The 22,518-nt window shown below is 41.7% G+C and overlaps 1 protein-coding gene across 13 annotated transcripts in view; it reads right to left on the minus strand.

Moving 5' to 3' along the window:
* The window catches only part of DNM3 (dynamin 3), a 629,085-nt gene that overhangs the window by 325,703 nt on the left and 280,864 nt on the right, over positions 1–22,518 (minus strand). For all 13 annotated transcript variants that reach the window (XR_011022036.1, XR_011022035.1, XR_011022038.1 and 10 more), the window contains one exon: positions 1,613–1,721. Coding sequence is in view for 6 of the 13 variants with exons in the window: in XM_068239888.1 (XP_068095989.1) it covers positions 1,613–1,721 (109 nt within the window). In the remaining 7 variants the exon portion in view is untranslated. The remainder of the gene's footprint in view (positions 1–1,612; positions 1,722–22,518) is intronic.

A 22,518-nucleotide genomic window follows, 5' to 3' on the forward strand; every position in this document is an offset into this window, starting at 1 on the left:
GCTGTACGTTAAAGAGGAAATGAATATAACTTGATGAATAAAATAGTTTTTTTAACAATATTATTTAATACATTATTTAGTCTATATCTGCCATTTGTACATTTTTTTCCTCACCCTGATGTACAAATTGATGACAAATGGTGGCATCTTTACTGTTGGCAAGATGCATAACTGCAGAATGTTTGTTTTTTTGCTATGAAGTGAGCAGAAATGCCGAGTGTCCCAGAAATGCTCTGGAAGAGAGCCAGATACTGTATACTGGTGCTTCCCGGAAATGAAGAACTAACAACCATTGATACTGTATATATTCAGTCTGACTGTTATCTTCTCACTGAACCTACGTAGGACTATGTATATACTCCAGACTGGAATTATTATCCCTTAGATCAAATGTAATATTGTAAATTTTGGAAAACATATGAAGTTGTGAATTCCTTGCTGAACCTCTGAGGAAGTGACAATGTGGCCACAAAATGTGCAGTAGGCAGAAAAAGTGATACACTATTGCTTATTGTGATGGCCATTGAGATTGTGTTTAGGATATATATATTGTTTGCAGAAATTGTAATTATGGAGTGTTCAATAAAAACTAGTTTAATTTTATATCATGTGGATGTTATACTTGGCCTCTTTCATACATGTTTGTATACATTATTACATATGTGTTCTCATACGGCATGCATCTGAAAAGAGTACCAACACCCAGGTACATCCATTGTAACACGCATAAGGTTATCTTAAAGTGGACCTGAACTCTTGCACAGGACAGAAGGAAACCATAGAGACACGCACCCTGCATGTATTTAGAGAGTTTAGCCTGTCTAATTCCACTTCATTCCACTTCATCTGTGATAATCACCACTATTTGATCTCTCAGCTGTGTCAGCTGGCTGCCTCAGCAAAGCAGCTTATTAGTAAACACAGGATGTTAACCCTATGTCTGCTCCTATGAAAGCAGGAAGTAGACACATTGCAGATGTATTGCAGGATTTGTATCGGCTGTAATAAAGAAATGTTTTTCTTTAAAGGTTATTAAGCTGTTGCTTATCTTTTAGAGCAAAGAGGAAGTTCTAAGTTCTGCTTTAATTTGAAGTATAGCACTAGGCTGGTTTCTTCCTTGTTGATCTTATCCTAAATGTAATTTCCCTTCATATGACCTTGACTCTTTCTTTGCTTTCTCTTTTCTCACCTCCCCAGACTGCTCCACCCCCTTTTGCCTTTTCCCCTTCCCCATGGATAATCTGAGGGCTCACACTCTGGCAGCAGCTGCATTATTGCACAATCTTCATTCTCATTATCTACCAATCCCCCATGATTCATTTGATAAAGCTAAACCACAAGCCCATGTGTTTAGTGTATTAATTTTATCATATGGGATCTGCCTGTTATAACTTCAGTTTACTAAACCATTCTGAGAACAGGCACATTATCACATTACATTTTGTGATGCTTTTTTTTCTAAACGACAAATTAATCAGTAAAATAGTCAAACAGAAAAACATCCATGCATGTTTATGATTATTTATACGGACACTTTGGAACAATAAGAGGATGTTTGGTCATACTGAGCAAACTACTGAGCTACTATAAAGAATATGCAGTATCTTCTTACCAGCCTATCAGGATATACTCCAGCTCGCAGGAGAGATGCTTTCCAGCTATCTACTTCTTCCTGGGAGTCACAGGCCAGCTCCAGGCAGCGGTAATCCTTGTACACATTCCTAAAAACCACAAAACTCAGTGATGTAAGAAAGTCAAGCAGGGATAAACTCTCTACTGGCTTATCCTTCAGTCATTTCTTTTTACAAACCAGAACGTCAGTTACAGCAATACTGAAGAAATATTCCTTAATATCATCAATGATATATATATATATATATATATATATATATATATATATATATATATATATATATATATATATATATATATATATAGGATCTTCTCAAAAAATTAGCATATTGTGATAAAATTCATTATTTTCTGTAATATAAACATTAGACTTTCATATATTTTAGATTCACATACACACGACTGAAGTAGTTCAAGCCTTTTATTGTTTTAATATTGATGATTTTGGCATACAGCTCAAGAAAACCCAAAATTCCTATCACAAACAATTAGCATATTTCATCCAACCAATAAAAGAAAAGTGTTTTTAAAACAAAAAAAGTCAACCTTCAAATAATTATGTTTAGTTATGCACTCAATACTTGGTCGGGAATCCTTTTGCAGAAATGACTGCTTCAATGCGGCGTGGCATGGAGGCAATCAGCCTGTGGCACTGCTCAGGTGTTATGGAGGCCCAGGATGCTTCGATAGCGGCCTTAGGCCCGGTTCACATTAGCGGTGGCCATCCGGAATCGCCGTGCCGGAGCCGGACCGCTTGCAGAACGGACGGAACGGACGGACGGCATAGCAATGAAAGCCTATGCGTCCGTTCACATGCGTCCGTTCTGCCGGACCGGAGCCGGACCGGATCCGGGCCGGATCCGGACTCCGGCGTCCGTTCCAACATGCGCTATTTTTTGGTCCGGCTCCTCCGGCAGCCGTATCCGGGGCGGAGCCGGACTGCACCATCCGGCCAATACAAAGCAATGAGAGCCGGAGAGCGCACAACACACTGGCTACAAAAACCGGACGTTCTACCCCACTTCCTATGCATTTTGGATGGGGACCACATGGGCCCAGCGTTCAAAGAGTGGGGCAGCAGCGATTTCATGCTGGAGCTCTTTTTGGCAGCAACATGTCTGATATGTCTGACAAGGAGGCGAACAACAGGAAGGAGAGAATTCCCAGGTTTACGAGTAAAAAATGTCTGGATCCATGGTCCCAACTGCAGTCTCTGTATCCATGGATGGTCTCCACACGTCCACTTGTCTCCAACAATGACCCCAGACCCTTCTGCTGACCTCCCAGACCCCAGGTATTTACAGGATGTGTATCCCCTTAAGAAACCGGATCCGGACCGCAACCGTGTTCACACCGCACGGAAACCGGATGCAAACGGACCGGATCCGGATAGGAACCGTACGGATCAGGTCCGATCCGGCTCCGGTGCGGTCCGGACATCCGGTGCGGTTTTTGCAAAACCGCAAGTGTGAATGGGGCCTTAAAGAGAATCTGTACTCTAATATTCTTGCAATAAAAAGCATACCATTCTATTCCTTATGTTCTCCTGGGCCCCTCTGTGCTGTTTCTGCCACTCCCTGCTGCAATCCTAGTTTGTAATTAACAGTTTTAGGCAGTGTTTACAAACAAATGACATGGCTTCTAACCAGAGTATCATAGGTTGTGAACAGCTTACTGTGTGACTCATGCAGAGCTTGGAGGGGGTGTGTAAAGCTTCTGCCAATGACAAGCAGTGCTGCACATTCCACACATTCCAGCCTCAGCCTGACAGACATGACAGAGTAAAGGAGATAAGATTTATTACAGAGACAGTGCAAGTAGGAAAGGCTGCAGTAAGACAGACCACATTAGAACAGGCATAGGAACTTATAGGAGAGAAAAAATAAGGCTCAACATTTTGTTACAGAGTCTCTTTAAGCTCATCCAGAGTGTTGGGTCTTGCGTCTCTCAACTTTCTCTTCACAATATCCCACAGATTCTCTATGGCGTTGAGGTCAGGAGAGTTGGCAGGCCAATTGAGCACAGTAATACCATGGTCAGTAAACCATTTACCAGTGGTTATGGCACTGAGCAGGTGCCAGGTCGTGCTGAAAAATGAAATCTTCATCTCCATAAAGCTTTTATGATGAGCTTAAGGCCACTATCGAAGCATCCTGGGCCTCCATAACACCTGAGCAGTGCCACAGGCTGATTGCCTCCATGCCACGCCGCATTGAAGCAGTCATTTCTGCAAAAGGATTCCCGACCAAGTATTGAGTGCATAACTAAACATAATTATTTGAAGGTTGACTTTTTTTGTTTTAAAAACACTTTTCTTTTATTGGTTGGACGAAATATGCTAATTTTTTGAGATAGGAAATTTGGGTTTTCATGAGCTGTATGCCAAAATCATCAATATTAAAACAATAAAAGGCTTGAACTACTTAAGTTGTGTGTATTTGAATCTAAAATATATGAAAGTCTAATGTTTATCAGTACATTACAGAAAATAATGAACTTTATCATAATATGCAATTTTTTTGAGAAGATCTGTATATATATTGCAATCCCATGAAGTTGAAAACACGTCGAAATAAAAAACGGAATAGGATAAACCATCTAAACCCTGTTTTTAAGTGAAAATACTGGAGTACAAAGACAACATATCAGATTTTGAAACTGAGAAACTGAGAAATATTATTGTTTTATGAAAATGATATGCTCATTTTGAATTGATGCTAGCAACAGATGACACATAAAAATCAGGACGGGGCAGAAAAACAGTGGAAACGTTTTGTAACGCTAGAAAAAAAAACCTGTGGAAAATCTCGCAACTACAAAAAAACTGCCCGCGCGCCAGTAACATGATTAGCATCCCAGAAAGTCTCTCACAAGTAAAGGTTGGGAGGGGCGGGGAGCACCACTCTGTAACATAATGCATGGGGAACACAGTGCAACAAATAAAGAAGAATGTTTCAAACAGAAATGTGCCTTTTAAAACAGAAATCATTTGTGAATAATAAGTATTATGTGAGCAAGAATGGACTCTTATAATGCATCACTTCACCTCAGTGGCTGAATATGCAAATCATTCTTTTCTATACCTGAGCTCTATGCTTAAAACAATTGTAATGATAGTCAATTTGTATTTATTTGTAGCTGCACTTCTTACAATAAATACATTTAAAGTGGACCTGAACTCAGATCTTGTTCTCTGCTCTAAAAGATAAGCAACAGCATAATAACTTTTAAAGAATAAACATTTCTTTGATACAGCTTACACAACTCATGTGACAAATTTACAGTGTGTTTACTTCCTGCGTTCATGGAAGGGTTAACCTCCTTTGTTTACATATTAGCCGGGTCTGCTGAGACTGGCCCATTTCTGTGCTGACACAGCTGAGAGCTCAAATTTCACTTGTGATTACTTGAATAGGGGGAATTAGACAGGCTCTTCTCTCTAAATACACACAGGGTGGAGTTTTCTTTGTTTTCCTTGTGTCTTGTTCAATAGGTCAGGCCCACTTTAAAATACCTGGTGTATTTCCTTATTGACAGCAAAGTGAGAGCTTTATCTCCACCACTGAGCAAATCACCAGACCCAACACACGTTCTCCCCCTGCTGAAATAACTGTTTGTGGCCAGCACTGCAGTTATACTTGCTCCCTGCTCAGTGTTTAATTCTTTGTAATCAGACCTGCAGCTCTACAGCTGATGAGAGTCTTAACTGTTTTCCTCCTTTGTGTTAAAAAAAAGGTATACTCAGTGCTGTATTTAGAGTTTGGGCTGCCCTAGGCACCCCAGACCTACGACACCCCAACCCCCCCCCCCCCCCCGGTAAAGAACATTGGCGGGGCGAAAAATGTACACAGAATGCAGTGGGTGTGTCCATAACATACAGTGGGTGTGACCAATTAAAATTTCCTAGTAAGAGTGCAACTCAAAGGTGGTGGGGCCGAGTTTTCTCTCCGGATATGAGTAAAGTGACCCTGAAAAAGCAAGTAGGAAATGTTCCCACCAAAAAAACACATTAGCCAGTGTTCTCTCGCACAAAATAGTGGTAGGTATTAGATTGTGAGCTCCTCTGAGAAAAGTCAGTAACATGACTATGTTCTCTGCAAAGTGCTGAAGAAGATGCCAGTGCTATATAAATACATAGATTCAAAGGTTTATGACCAAAAGCAGCACCACTCCTATTAGTCTCAATTCAAATAAAGTTTATTTAATATAGCTTCAAAACACACCATCAATAAAAACATCTAAAAATACAAAGGACACCTCATGTAATAAATAACAGTTCATGATCATAGTAGGTCACCTGAATAAATATAAATGGTAATTAGTGAGAAAATCACCTGGATAGCTCAATATCAGAGCTACCACAGGGATAGAACCCGGGTTCTGAAAGTCAGCTCTCAATAAAGTGCATATAACCCATAACTGAGTAGAACAACAACCAATAAATAGCAAAAAACAGTGATAAGTACAATAAAGTGTCAACGTGCTAGAATAAATAAGCCCCCAATAGGGGGATAGGGAGACCTGAGTGATTGATGCTGAGAACAACGCAGCAAATAGTGACAGATGGAGCAGGCTTACGTGACCCAGGATGGAGTATACCAACGAGGTGTCCGATGAGGAGGAGGAGAGGCCCCCGGTAGACTACACTACCGGTATCGCGGCAGTCACGCCGCTTTGTCAAGAGTGGGGGGTCCCGTGTTATTCCGGCCGAAGCGCCGGTTAGAAATAGTGTAGATGCGGAAGTCACGTGGGCGCAATCCTCGCCCCACGTGATCCGCCCATAAAGCCGTCAATGCGGAGAAGACGAGATACGGACGGGGAGTGGTAGCCCGTGGAGCGCAAGTAGGGTAGGAGGGACTCTGCGCTGGAGCGCAGACTACGTAAGTATGGAAGGCACAATTAGACAAAATTAGAAATGATGCTGGGAGCGAACATGCATCCCAAACAATAGCATAGCGAGGGAAACAGCTGACATGCTAAAGAATCAGACATGCCAAGGGGGTATAGGTACAGAATTTTATATAATGACATTAATCACTCGGATCTCGACCTCAAACTATATATGCAATAACCCAGTCTTTATTAATCAATAAATACAAAATTATAAATATGCAAACATTCGCATATACATAGGTCTGGAAAGAAAAACATCATAACATGTATCAATATATACAGAACAACAGGATCTGCAAATCCCTTATACTTTGACTTATCCATAAGTCCATAGTAGCAAGACACAGGGCAGTCCCAAAAGGATATATCCGGTCCATCAAAACCGTGTAGACGAAAAAATCCGCGAAAAAAGTAATTGTGACGCAAACAAGGAGAAAAAGATGTCCATATGTAGTATCAGAGTCCATACAACACAGTTACGAAGTCCATCAAGGAAAATAACAGTAGTGTAAAGCAATATCCAAGCAAATAGTATAATCAATCTGAAATAGACCAAAACAGATGTTAGTAACATTTCAAAGAAACCCAGAAAAGTCGATTTCCTCATTTAGCCCTGAGGGGGATTTGGAACCCAGAGTGTATATCCACCTCGCCTCCTTTTGTAGGAGTTTGCTAACCACGTCACCTCCCCTAATAGTGGCTTTGATATGCTCCAAACCCATAACCTGTAAGCCAGAATATGACCCAGAATGCATCTGCAAAAAGTGCGCGGCCACTGAAGTTAGAGTTTTCCCCTCATCAAGATCTCTCTGTGCTAGCCTAATCTTCGATAAATGCTGTTGAATTCGTACTTTGAGGGCATTTTTGGTCTGCCCAACATAAATCTTAGGACAAGAACATTTCAATGCATATATCACCCCTCTGGTTTTGCAATTGATGTATTGTTTTAATTCATATTCTTTGTTATTTGAAGAATCTTTGATATGCGTTTGTCTCCGCATCAAGGGGCATATGTTGCATGCACCACAAGGGTAGCTGCCACGTACGCCACCAACATTTGACCTGCCCCCCATGGATCTCAAATGGCTTGAGCAGAGTTTGTCCCTCAATGTGGGACACCTTTTAGCCGTGATAGAGGGATATGGAGAGATACAGCATAGAAGATCAGGGTCGGCCTGAAGTATTGGCCAGGCCCCTTGTAGGGCTTTATAGATGTTGGGCCACCCATTATTGTAAGTGGAGCTCAGTCTCACCAAGTTAGTAGTAGGTGGAGGTCGGCTGTTAATCAGTTCCGTCCGATTCCTGTATCGTGCCGAGTAGAATGCCTTCTTTACAATCTTTCGTGGGTATCCTCGGTCGAGAAATCTTTGTTGTAATTCATTAGCCTGTCTGAGAAAATCCACATCATTAGAACACAGTCTGCGTAATCTGAGAAACTGGCTGACAGGTATGTTATTTTTAACAGATTTATTATGAGAACTTCGATAATGTAAAAGACTATTTACAGCTGTAGGTTTGCGATACAGATCTGAGGAAAGAGTACCGTCTTCTTGTACATGGATGGTGATGTCCAGAAAATCGGCTCGCAAAGGAGACATCTGTGCAGTGAGGTAGATATTCATGTCATTCTGATTTAATTCTGCAATAAACACATCACATAAGTCCTTTGGTCCCTGCCATATGATAAACAAGTCATCAATATACCTATGCCACCCTAATATATAGGGGTGGTATGCAAGGAACCGGTCACTAAAAACTATTTCTCTCTCCCAATATCCAAAAAAAAGGTTAGCAATGGCCGGTGCACATTTTGCACCCATAGCCACGCCGCATACCTGCTTATAGAACTTTCCATTGAAGATAAAATAGTTGTGGCCCAATATGAATTGCAGGAGCTGTAACAAAAAAGAATGCAAGTCAGATAATGAATGATCTTCCATGTCCAAAAAGTACCGCACAGTATGTAATGCCCACCGATGAGAAATATTAGTGTATAAGGACTCTACATCACAAGTGACTAATAGTGTTCCAGGTGGAATCCGTATATCCTCAATGATCCTGAGGAGGTCAAGACTATCCCGTAAGTAAGAATCCAAAGCCAAGACGAGGTGCTGAAGAAAATGATCTAAAAATGAACAAGCATAGGAGGTTAGGCTATTAATACCCGCAACAATAGGTCTCCCAGGAGGGTTGTCAACAGTCTTGTGTACCTTTGGAAGCATATAAAAGGTCGGGACGACGGGTGATTTAGGTAATAAGAACTCACATTCCTTAGCTGAAATAATTCCCCTGGATTTAGCCTCCCCTAAAAGGGTTTCTAGTTGTACATGATAGTATTCAGTGGGGTCACCAGGTAATGTCACATAGTTCTTTGGATTATTGAGTTGTCTATATGCCTCCTGAAGGTACATGTCCCTGGGCCATATAACAATATTACCACCTTTATCTGCCTCCTTAATGATCAAATTCATATTGTTCTTAAGACCCTCAATAGCTTTCCATTCAGCTGGTGTTAAGTTGTTCAATCCCTTGTAGATTTTCATCTGCGAGATAGATCTTAGCATCACCTCAAAGAAGATTTTGATTGGCGGATAATTGCTGAAACTTGGCATATATTTAGAAGGATTGCGAAATAGTCTAGACCGTACACTCACCCCATCCTGGTTATCATTCTCATTGAGTAAGTCCATCAGATCCACTAAAGCCTGTCTATCAATTTCATTCAGTCCGGAATCCAACGGTGTGGGAGATGAAAAATGTTTCTTGAAGGACAATTTTCTACAAAACAAGTAAATGTCTTTAACCAACTCGAATTTATCCAATGATTTAGTGGGTGAAAATGAAAGCCCTCTTTCCAAAACTGCAATCTCAGATTCACATAATTGGTAGTCAGACAAGTTAATTACATTTAGTCTATCTCCGTGTGGTGATCCCTCGAACGTTTGCGTCTCTGTGTTGCAGGGGTGTCTAACATTTGTCTGAGTCTCTCTATGCTTACGCCCGCCCCTTCGGGTTCGCCTTCTGTGTCGCTTGATAAAAAATCACTTTGAGTGTCTGAAACCTCAATAGTGGTATTGATGCCCCCTCTACCAGAACCACCAGGTCTGTTAGGTTTATTAGGAGGGTTTTTAGGGGCAGGATTGGGCCCTTGTGGTCTCCTCCTGGGTCTGCCTCTCCCATGTCTGCCATTACCCTTATGGGTCCACTTATACGCAGTCCCAGCATCAAAATCACTCCTATCACGATACAATTTTTTCTTTTTATTATCGATAATTGCAACCTCCAATTTTTCCATGTCCCTCTTAAATACTGTGATAAAAGGTTCTACAATCGTCTGTTTATCCAATTTCGAGATTTCTAATTCTAGAGCAGTGATGTCAGATTTAACCTTTGTCAGTACTTTTCTATCATGGTCTAACAACATATCTATAATGATTACAGAGCATTTGCCCAATCCATCCTCCCATGTATGTTTGAGGTCACCGATTAGTTCCCAAGTGGGGAAAATCTGTACACGGAGTCCTCTAGGGTAAATCTGTTCCCTCTTATATTGTTCAAGGCTGTGTATATTCCACCAAAGTTTAATATGATTTTTGTGCAGATCCTTATACTGTCTTAATAATGACCTGGTTGCATCTGACATCTGCTGCTCAGGCTGATTTTGGATACAGAAAGTTTTCTTAAATTTCACATTCCAACTTGCCTCCATGGAGTCCACAAAACTCTCCATCTCAAACGTATTTAAATATAAACCAAGTAAGGTCAACAGGTGCAAGAGCCAAATATATGAGGAAAAAATCCTCAATTGTATGCAATAAAGAAGGTTCATGCACGCATGTTGAGGTAGGAGTGTGCTCAGTCACTGCAAGTAGGAAGATTCAAAGGTTTATGACCAAAAGCAGCACCACTCCTATTAGTCTCAATTCAAATAAAGTTTATTTAATATAGCTTCAAAACACACCATCAATAAAAACATCTAAAAATACAAAGGACACCTCATGTAATAAATAACAGTTCATGATCATAGTAGGTCACCTGAATAAATATAAATGGTAACTAGTGAGAAAATCACCTGGATAGCTCAATATCAGAGCTACCACAGGGATAGAACCCGGGTTCTGAAAGTCAGCTCTCAATAAAGTGCATATAACCCATAACTGAGTAGAACAACAACCAATAAATAGCAAAAAACAGTGATAAGTACAATAAAGTGTCAACGTGCTAGAATAAATAAGCCCCCAATAGGGGGATAGGGAGACCTGAGTGATTGATGCTGAGAACAACGCAGCAAATAGTGACAGATGGAGCAGGCTTACGTGACCCAGGATGGAGTATACCAACGAGGTGTCCGATGAGGAGGAGGAGAGGCCCCCGGTAGACTACACTACCGGTATCGCGGCAGTCACGCCGCTTTGTCAAGAGTGGGGGGTCCCGTGTTATTCCGGCCGAAGCGCCGGTTAGAAATAGTGTAGATGCGGAAGTCACGTGGGCGCAATCCTCGCCCCACGTGATCCGCCCATAAAGCCGTCAATGCGGAGAAGACGAGATACGGACGGGGAGTGGTAGCCCGTGGAGCGCAAGTAGGGTAGGAGGGACTCTGCGCTGGAGCGCAGACTACGTAAGTATGGAAGGCACAATTAGACAAAATTAGAAATGATGCTGGGAGCGAACATGCATCCCAAACAATAGCATAGCGAGGGAAACAGCTGACATGCTAAAGAATCAGACATGCCAAGGGGGTATAGGTACAGAATTTTATATAATGACATTAATCACTCGGATCTCGACCTCAAACTATATATGCAATAACCCAGTCTTTATTAATCAATAAATACAAAATTATAAATATGCAAACATTCGCATATACATAGGTCTGGAAAGAAAAACATCATAACATGTATCAATATATACAGAACAACAGGATCTGCAAATCCCTTATACTTTGACTTATCCATAAGTCCATAGTAGCAAGACACAGGGCAGTCCCAAAAGGATATATCCGGTCCATCAAAACCGTGTAGACGAAAAAATCCGCGAAAAAAGTAATTGTGACGCAAACAAGGAGAAAAAGATGTCCATATGTAGTATCAGAGTCCATACAACACAGTTACGAAGTCCATCAAGGAAAATAACAGTAGTGTAAAGCAATATCCAAGCAAATAGTATAATCAATCTGAAATAGACCAAAACAGATGTTAGTAACATTTCAAAGAAACCCAGAAAAGTCGATTTCCTCATTTAGCCCTGAGGGGGATTTGGAACCCAGAGTGTATATCCACCTCGCCTCCTTTTGTAGGAGTTTGCTAACCACGTCACCTCCCCTAATAGTGGCTTTGATATGCTCCAAACCCATAACCTGTAAGCCAGAATATGACCCAGAATGCATCTGCAAAAAGTGCGCGGCCACTGAAGTTAGAGTTTTCCCCTCATCAAGATCTCTCTGTGCTAAATGAGGAAATCGACTTTTCTGGGTTTCTTTGAAATGTTACTAACATCTGTTTTGGTCTATTTCAGATTGATTATACTATTTGCTTGGATATTGCTTTACACTACTGTTATTTTCCTTGATGGACTTCGTAACTGTGTTGTATGGACTCTGATACTACATATGGACATCTTTTTCTCCTTGTTTGCGTCACAATTACTTTTTTCGCGGATTTTTTCGTCTACACGGTTTTGATGGACCGGATATATCCTTTTGGGACTGCCCTGTGTCTTGCTACTATGGACTTATGGATAAGTCAAAGTATAAGGGATTTGCAGATCCTGTTGTTCTGTATATATTGATACATGTTATGATGTTTTTCTTTCCAGACCTATGTATATGCGAATGTTTGCATATTTATAATTTTGTATTTATTGATTAATAAAGACTGGGTTATTGCATATATAGTTTGAGGTCGAGATCCGAGTGATTGATGTCATTATATAAAATTCTGTACCTATACCCCCTTGGCATGTCTGATTCTTTAGCATGTCAGCTGTTTCCCTCGCTATGCTATTGTTTGGGATGCATGTTCGCTCCCAGCATCATTTCTAATTTTGTCTAATTGTGCCTTCCATACTTACGTAGTCTGCGCTCCAGCGCAGAGTCCCTCCTACCCTACTTGCGCTCCACGGGCTACCACTCCCCGTCCGTATCTCGTCTTCTCCGCATTGACGGCTTTATGGGCGGATCACGTGGGGCGAGGATTGCGCCCACGTGACTTCCGCATCTACACTATTTCTAACCGGTGCTTCGGCCGGAATAACACGGGACCCCCCACTCTTGACAAAGCGGCGTGACTGCCGCGATACCGGTAGTGTAGTCTACCGGGGGCCTCTCCTCCTCCTCATCGGACACCTCGTTGGTATACTCCATCCTGGGTCACGTAAGCCTGCTCCATCTGTCACTATTTGCTGCGTTGTTCTCAGCATCAATCACTCAGGTCTCCCTATCCCCCTATTGGGGGCTTATTTATTCTAGCACGTTGACACTTTATTGTACTTATCACTGTTTTTTGCTATTTATTGGTTGTTGTTCTACTCAGTTATGGGTTATATGCACTTTATTAAGAGCTGACTTTCAGAACCCGGGTTCTATCCCTGTGGTAGCTCTGATATTGAGCTATCCAGGTGATTTTCTCACTAATTACCATTTATATTTATTCAGGTGACCTACTATGATCATGAACTGTTATTTATTACATGAGGTGTCCTTTGTATTTTTAGATGTTTTTATTGATGGTGTGTTTTGAAGCTATATTAAATAAACTTTATTTGAATTGAGACTAATAGGAGTGGTGCTGCTTTTGGTCATAAACCTTTGAATCTTCCTACTTGCAGTGACTGAGCACACTCCTACCTCAACATGCGTGCATGAACCTTCTTTATTGCATACAATTGAGGATTTTTTCCTCATATATTTGGCTCTTGCACCTGTTGACCTTACTTGGTTTATATTTAAATACGTTTGAGATGGAGAGTTTTGTGGACTCCATGGAGGCAAGTTGGAATGTGAAATTTAAGAAAACTTTCTGTATCCAAAATCAGCCTGAGCAGCAGATGTCAGATGCAACCAGGTCATTATTAAGACAGTATAAGGATCTGCACAAAAATCATATTAAACTTTGGTGGAATATACACAGCCTTGAACAATATAAGAGGGAACAGATTTACCCTAGAGGACTCCGTGTACAGATTTTCCCCACTTGGGAACTAATCGGTGACCTCAAACATACATGGGAGGATGGATTGGGCAAATGCTCTGTAATCATTATAGATATGTTGTTAGACCATGATAGAAAAGTACTGACAAAGGTTAAATCTGACATCACTGCTCTAGAATTAGAAATCTCGAAATTGGATAAACAGACGATTGTAGAACCTTTTATCACAGTATTTAAGAGGGACATGGAAAAATTGGAGGTTGCAATTATCGATAATAAAAAGAAAAAATTGTATCGTGATAGGAGTGATTTTGATGCTGGGACTGCGTATAAGTGGACCCATAAGGGTAATGGCAGACATGGGAGAGGCAGACCCAGGAGGAGACCACAAGGGCCCAATCCTGCCCCTAAAAACCCTCCTAATAAACCTAACAGACCTGGTGGTTCTGGTAGAGGGGGCATCAATACCACTATTGAGGTTTCAGACACTCAAAGTGATTTTTTATCAAGCGACACAGAAGGCGAACCCGAAGGGGCGGGCGTAAGCATAGAGAGACTCAGACAAATGTTAGACACTCCTGCAACACAGAGACGCAAACGTTCGAGGGATCACCACACGGAGATAGACTAAATGTAATTAACTTGTCTGACTACCAATTATGTGAATCTGAGATTGCAGTTTTGGAAAGAGGGCTTTCATTTTCACCCACTAAATCATTGGATAAATTCGAGTTGGTTAAAGACATTTACTTGTTTTGTAGAAAATTGTCCTTCAAGAAACATTTTTCATCTCCCACACCGTTGGATTCCGGACTGAATGAAATTGATAGACAGGCTTTAGTGGATCTGATGGACTTACTCAATGAGAATGATAACCAGGATGGGGTGAGTGTACGGTCTAGACTATTTCGCAATCCTTCTAAATATATGCCAAGTTTCAGCAATTATCCGCCAATCAAAATCTTCTTTGAGGTGATGCTAAGATCTATCTCGCAGATGAAAATCTACAAGGGATTGAACAACTTAACACCAGCTGAATGGAAAGCTATTGAGGGTCTTAAGAACAATATGAATTTGATCATTAAGGAGGCAGATAAAGGTGGTAATATTGTTATATGGCCCAGGGACATGTACCTTCAGGAGGCATATAGACAACTCAATAATCCAAAGAACTATGTGACATTACCTGGTGACCCCACTGAATACTATCATGTACAACTAGAAACCCTTTTAGGGGAGGCTAAATCCAGGGGAATTATTTCAGCTAAGGAATGTGAGTTCTTATTACCTAAATCACCCGTCGTCCCGACCTTTTATATGCTTCCAAAGGTACACAAGACTGTTGACAACCCTCCTGGGAGACCTATTGTTGCGGGTATTAATAGCCTAACCTCCTATGCTTGTTCATTTTTAGATCATTTTCTTCAGCACCACGTCTTGGCTTTGGATTCTTACTTACGGGATAGTCTTGACCTCCTCAGGATCATTGAGGATATACGGATTCCACCTGGAACACTATTAGTCACTTGTGATGTAGAGTCCTTATACACTAATATTTCTCATCGGTGGGCATTACATACTGTGCGGTACTTTTTGGACATGGAAGATCATTCATTATCTGACTTGCATTCTTTTTTGTTACAGCTCCTGCAATTCATATTGGGCCACAACTATTTTATCTTCAATGGAAAGTTCTATAAGCAGGTATGCGGCGTGGCTATGGGTGCAAAATGTGCACCGGCCATTGCTAACCTTTTTTTTGGATATTGGGAGAGAGAAATAGTTTTTAGTGACCGGTTCCTTGCATACCACCCCTATATATTAGGGTGGCATAGGTATATTGATGACTTGTTTATCATATGGCAGGGACCAAAGGACTTATGTGATGTGTTTATTGCAGAATTAAATCAGAATGACATGAATATCTACCTCACTGCACAGATGTCTCCTTTGCGAGCCGATTTTCTGGACATCACCATCCATGTACAAGAAGACGGTACTCTTTCCTCAGATCTGTATCGCAAACCTACAGCTGTAAATAGTCTTTTACATTATCGAAGTTCTCATAATAAATCTGTTAAAAATAACATACCTGTCAGCCAGTTTCTCAGATTACGCAGACTGTGTTCTAATGATGTGGATTTTCTCAGACAGGCTAATGAATTACAACAAAGATTTCTCGACCGAGGATACCCACGAAAGATTGTAAAGAAGGCATTCTACACGGCACGATACAGGAATCGGACGGAACTGATTAACAGCCGACCTCCACCTACTACTAACTTGGTGAGACTGAGCTCCACTTACAATAATGGGTGGCCCAACATCTATAAAGCCCTACAAGGGGCCTGGCCAATACTTCAGGCCGACCCTGATCTTCTATGCTGTATCTCTCCATATCCCTCTATCACGGCTAAAAGGTGTCCCACATTGAGGGACAAACTCTGCTCAAGCCATTTGAGATCCATGGGGGGCAGGTCAAATGTTGGTGGCGTACGTGGCAGCTACCCTTGTGGTGCATGCAACATATGCCCCTTGATGCGGAGACAAACGCATATCAAAGATTCTTCAAATAACAAAGAATATGAATTAAAACAATACATCAATTGCAAAACCAGAGGGGTGATATATGCATTGAAATGTTCTTGTCCTAAGATTTATGTTGGGCAGACCAAAAATGCCCTCAAAGTACGAATTCAACAGCATTTATCGAAGATTAGGCTAGCACAGAGAGATCTTGATGAGGGGAAAACTCTAACTTCAGTGGCCGCGCACTTTTTGCAGATGCATTCTGGGTCATATTCTGGCTTACAGGTTATGGGTTTGGAGCATATCAAAGCCACTATTAGGGGAGGTGACGTGGTTAGCAAACTCCTACAAAAGGAGGCGAGGTGGATATACACTCTGGGTTCCAAATCCCCCTCAGGGCTAAATGAGGAAATCGACTTTTCTGGGTTTCTTTGAAATGTTACTAACATCTGTTTTGGTCTATTTCAGATTGATTATACTATTTGCTTGGATATTGCTTTACACTACTGTTATTTTCCTTGATGGACTTCGTAACTGTGTTGTATGGACTCTGATACTACATATGGACATCTTTTTCTCCTTGTTTGCGTCACAATTACTTTTTTCGCGGATTTTTTCGTCTACACGGTTTTGATGGACCGGATATATCCTTTTGGGACTGCCCTGTGTCTTGCTACTATGGACTTATGGATAAGTCAAAGTATAAGGGATTTGCAGATCCTGTTGTTCTGTATATATTGATACATGTTATGATGTTTTTCTTTCCAGACCTATGTATATGCGAATGTTTGCATATTTATAATTTTGTATTTATTGATTAATAAAGACTGGGTTATTGCATATATAGTTTGAGGTCGAGATCCGAGTGATTGATGTCATTATATAAAATTCTGTACCTATACCCCCTTGGCATGTCTGATTCTTTAGCATGTCAGCTGTTTCCCTCGCTATGCTATTGTTTGGGATGCATGTTCGCTCCCAGCATCATTTCTAATTTTGTCTAATTGTGCCTTCCATACTTACGTAGTCTGCGCTCCAGCGCAGAGTCCCTCCTACCCTACTTGCGCTCCACGGGCTACCACTCCCCGTCCGTATCTCGTCTTCTCCGCATTGACGGCTTTATGGGCGGATCACGTGGGGCGAGGATTGCGCCCACGTGACTTCCGCATCTACACTATTTCTAACCGGCGCTTCGGCCGGAATAACACGGGACCCCCCACTCTTGACAAAGCGGCGTGACTGCCGCGATACCGGTAGTGTAGTCTACCGGGGGCCTCTCCTCCTCCTCATCGGACACCTCGTTGGTATACTCCATCCTGGGTCACGTAAGCCTGCTCCATCTGTCACTATTTGCTGCGTTGTTCTCAGCATCAATCACTCAGGTCTCCCTATCCCCCTATTGGGGGCTTATTTATTCTAGCACGTTGACACTTTATTGTACTTATCACTGTTTTTTGCTATTTATTGGTTGTTGTTCTACTCAGTTATGGGTTATATGCACTTTATTGAGAGCTGACTTTCAGAACCCGGGTTCTATCCCTGTGGTAGCTCTGATATTGAGCTATCCAGGTGATTTTCTCACTAATTACCATTTATATTTATTCAGGTGACCTACTATGATCATGAACTGTTATTTATTACATGAGGTGTCCTTTGTATTTTTAGATGTTTTTATTGATGGTGTGTTTTGAAGCTATATTAAATAAACTTTATTTGAATTGAGACTAATAGGAGTGGTGCTGCTTTTGGTCATAAACCTTTGAATCTTCCTACTTGCAGTGACTGAGCACACTCCTACCTCAACATGCGTGCATGAACCTTCTTTATTGCTATATAAATACATAATAATATGGTAGGACATTAGACTATGGTAGGGTTAGATTGTGAGCTCCTCAGAGGACATTCAGTGACATGACTACGTACTCTGTGAAGTACTGCTGAAGATGTCAGTACAAAATAGTACAGTAGTATAAGTACAGTATAAGTAGCCAGGTCTATAGGTGTCCCCAGTATAGATAGCCAGGTATATAGGTATCCCCAGTTTAGGTAGTAGCTCTATAGGTGTCCCCAGTTTAGGTAGTAGGTCTATAAGTGACCCCAGTTTAGGTAGTTCTATAGGTGTCCCCAGTTTAGGTAGTAGGTCTATAAGTGTCCCCAGTTTAGGTAGTTCTATAGGTGTCCCCAGTTTAGGTAGTATCGTACAGAAAGTTCAAGTTAGCACACCAATTCAGGATGCAGAATGCTTCAATTTATTGCTTCATAAGCACATGAACATGACAATTGTTTCGAGGCCACAGGTCCCCTTCTTCAGATAGAGCAAACAATCTGAAGAAGGGGACCCGCTGTGGCCCCGAAACAATTGTCATGTTCATGTGGTTATGAAGCAATAAATTGAAGCATTCTGCATCCTGAATTGGTGTGCTAACCTGAACTTTCTGTTCAATACTATATACTTGGATGCTTTGGCTCAGCACCCACAGGTTACAGCACCTGCACCTTGGGTAAGGTGTGCCACCTCTGCAACACATTTGTACAGTTTAGGTAGTAGTTCTATAGGTGTCCACGGTTTAGGTAATAGGTCTATAGGTGTCCCCAGTTTAGGTAGTAGCTCTATAGGTGTCCCCAGTTTAGGTAGTAGGCCTATAAGTGTCCCCAGTTTAGGTAGATCTATAGGCTCACCAACCCTCCTGGCATAAGAAGTCAGAACTCAGCGCGATGAGATGGTTCATCCTGCTGCTCAGTGTGTCCTCCTCCCATGTCCCCTAAGCCAAATTGGATAAACGTAAAACTTTACCCCTTTAACCAGTTCCTAATCACCCAAGCATGGCTTGCTCTTGGTAAATTTGAAGTAAATTGCTCCAGACTAATACTTTTGTAACCTGAACATATGGTATTTTAAATAAGTATTTTGGGGAATTAGTCCACAGTGGAACCCTTGTAAGATGTTTCCCATGGTGGAATCATGGCTACAGGTTCCATACTTCAGTAAATGTAGTGAAATAATAGCATAGTACCCTGGTGAGGAGGTCATTTATACAGTACTTATGCCAGTACATATGTGACTCTTGGATATAACAGTATTGAAACTCAGTGTAGGTTTCAGGTTTCAGCCACTGTGTATCGAGGTGGTACTTTATGACATTTCTGGCTGGTTTTAACTTGCAATTATGTTGTGGAATACATATTGAGCAGGTCATAGAAATATCACCTGCCACTTATATCAAATTGAAAAATAATGATGACTGCTTGAAGGTTAGGAGATTAATATTTATGTGACTGTAGCCACAAAATTGCTGCATGCAATCACATTACCAATTAATTCACATACCTCTCATCAACCTACACTATGATCACATTTGACCGAGGTTAGGGTGAACACTCACACCCAGTTAACAGCAGACAATTTTAATTCAGTCCAGGTTGGCTGGATCACTTGTGATATACCCACCAGAGATGCTTGGAGGTCTCTGGAGATACCTTAGCAAACCATGTTGGACTACTGGAGGGAGAAATGAATTAAAATGTAATGGGGCCCTAGGTAAGGTAGAAGATTTGGGGTCCCTTGTGGTCCTTTTGGTAAGCTGAAGTGGAGAGAGGTCAAAGAAGGTGGCAGATGAGCCTATCGGCACCCACTAGGCCCCAAGCACATGTCTAGTTTGCCTAGTGGATAATTCTGCTCTGACTGGAAGTGTTGTTGGGGACACAGTTACATTATGGAAAACTAACCATATTTTGCACAGAAAGCTGAAAGGAACCTAAAAGCACTGACATGTACATGACCATAGTGGTCCTTAACAGTACAGTGAGTGAGTGAAGATGAGTCTTGAAGCACCAAAACAGGTGACTATAAAACTCAGGCTGTGCACACACATACTCTGTATGGTCACTTGAGTCAGTTACACTGAATCAAATGTTGAGTGTGTTGCCTACTCACCACTGGCTGGACTTTCACAATTTAAAGAGACTCTGAAGCGAGAATAATTCTCGCTTCAGAGCTCATGGTTAGCAGGGACACGTGTGCCCCTGCTAAACCGCCGCCATAGCGCCGCTAAACGGGGGTCCCTTCACCCCCAAACCCCCCACTGCGACACTTGGTCGCAGACTTGGTCGCTCCTGGAGGCAGGGCTAACGGCTGCAGCCCTGCCTCCAGTCGCGTCTATCAGCGGCGCATCACCGCCTCTCCCCCGCCCCTCTCAGTGAAGGAAGACTGAGAGGGGTGGGGGAGGGGCGGAGATATGTGCTGACAGACACGCGTGGGGCAGGGCTGCGGCGGTTAGCCCTGCCCCAACCAGGAAGCTCTCCCCCGCTGAAACGAGGGGATTTGGGGGATCAGGGACCCCCGTTAAGCCGCGGGATAGCGGCGGTTTAGCAGGGGCACACGTGCCCCTGCTATCTATGAGGTCTGAAGCGAGATTTATTCTCGCTTTAGACTCTCTTTAAGCAGGGAACGCAGAGAAGCTTCTCTTGCACTGCATATTGGAAAATATGTCTGAAGAATCACATCTTATGTAACTGGAGGTAAAGCTGTTTACTATGACAAGACAAGACAAATAACATTTATATCACGCTTTTCTCCTGGCGAACTCAAAGCGCCAGAGCTGCGGCCACTAGGACGTACTCTACAGGCAGTGGCAGTGTTAGGTAGACTTGCCTAAGGTCTCCTGCTGAATAGGTGCTGGCTTACTGAACAGGCAGAGCCGAGATTCGAACCCTGGTCTCCTGCGTCAGAGGCAGAGCCCATTACACTACCTCATCTATCACTAGCTGTGCTCTGCTGAGTCTCAGAGTTACCCCCAAGCTAACTTAACTTTCTTGCTGAGATGTCTGACCCCATGCTCACCCACCCATTAGGCACCTTTTCCTGCCTATGCAACATCCTACAATGTGAAAATGCTCTCGCTGCCCCAATCACATCACGTAAATGAACAAAAACACAGATTAGACAGCTGTCACACTAGGTGTGTGTGTGTGTGTGTGTGGAGGGGGGGGGGGGGGGTGTTTCATTTGAATCTATAGCCTGATACAGCTCTGAAAAGGGTGACATACCGGGTCTCAGCAAAAGCAAAACCTTCATTGCTGAGGTGCTGCTAGATGCTATCTACAATACCTCTAGTAATGAAAATAGGTACACAAGAGACTGTCATGCTGAGAATAGGATTTACTGCGCAGTTTGCAGGAAGAAAAACAACAACTGAGTTAAATAGAGTAACCAAGCAGCTCAGGGTGACCCAAACTACTAGGAATGTATAGGGGGATAAAAGGAACCAAAAAGCCCTCCTACTAAAAAAGCAAAGCTTGGTGTAATTGCCTTCTTAAAAGAGAAGGAAATTTGCAATAATTCAGTTATAAATGAACATTTGTGGTTACCCACAATGCACACCTACTAAATATGCAAATTATCCCTTTTTGCCCTTGGTAAGCCAAGCAAGCATCCAGAACCGCTGGTTTATAGCAAGCCTATAGCTTTAAGTTTTACACAGCCATATCAAACCCACATGTAGACAGCCTGTTTCAGACTTTTGGTCCTCATCAGTACATGGTAGGGATTGATAAGGCTGTATGAAATAGGGCTTGGTTGAGTACAACAGAGTAACCAAGCAGCTCAGGGTGACCCAAACTACTAGGAATGTATAGGGGGATAAAAGGAACCAAAAAGCCCTCCTACTAAAAAAGCAAAGCTTGGTGTAATTGCCTTCTTAAAACAGAAGGAAATTTGCAATAATTCAGTTATAAATGAACATTTGTGGTTACCCACAATGCACACCTACTAAATATGCAAATTATCCCTTTTTGCCCTTGGTAAGCCAAGCAAGCATCCAGAACCACCAAGGGCAAAAGGGCAAAAAGGGATAATTTGCATATTTAGTAGGTGTGCATTGTGGGTAACCACAAATGTTCATTTATAACTGAATTATTGCAAATTTCCTTCTGTTTTAAGAAGGCAATTACACCAAGCTTTGCTTTTTTAGTAGGAGGGCTTTTTGGTTCCTTTTAGGGATAATTTGCATATTTAGTAGGTGTGCATTGTGGGTAACCACAAATGTTCATTTATAACTGAATTATTGCAAATTTCCTTCTGTTTTAAGAAGGCAATTACACTGAGTTAAATAGACAACTTTGATCTGGATAGTTTAGAAAATAAATAAAAGTGTGTGTGAGTGTAAATTTTTGAGATTATATATATTAATCAAAGGTCAACACAAACGCATTCTCAGGGAAACCTTTTCAACCTTGTGATTTTACAAACAACTCAAGGTCAACACTTGTGATTACAGGAAGTGAATCTTAGCATAACCATAGCAAGAAAAATGATACA

The sequence above is a fragment of the Hyperolius riggenbachi genome, chromosome 6 (genome assembly GCF_040937935.1).
Source record: "Hyperolius riggenbachi isolate aHypRig1 chromosome 6, aHypRig1.pri, whole genome shotgun sequence".
Lineage (NCBI taxonomy): Eukaryota > Metazoa > Chordata > Amphibia > Anura > Hyperoliidae > Hyperolius > Hyperolius riggenbachi.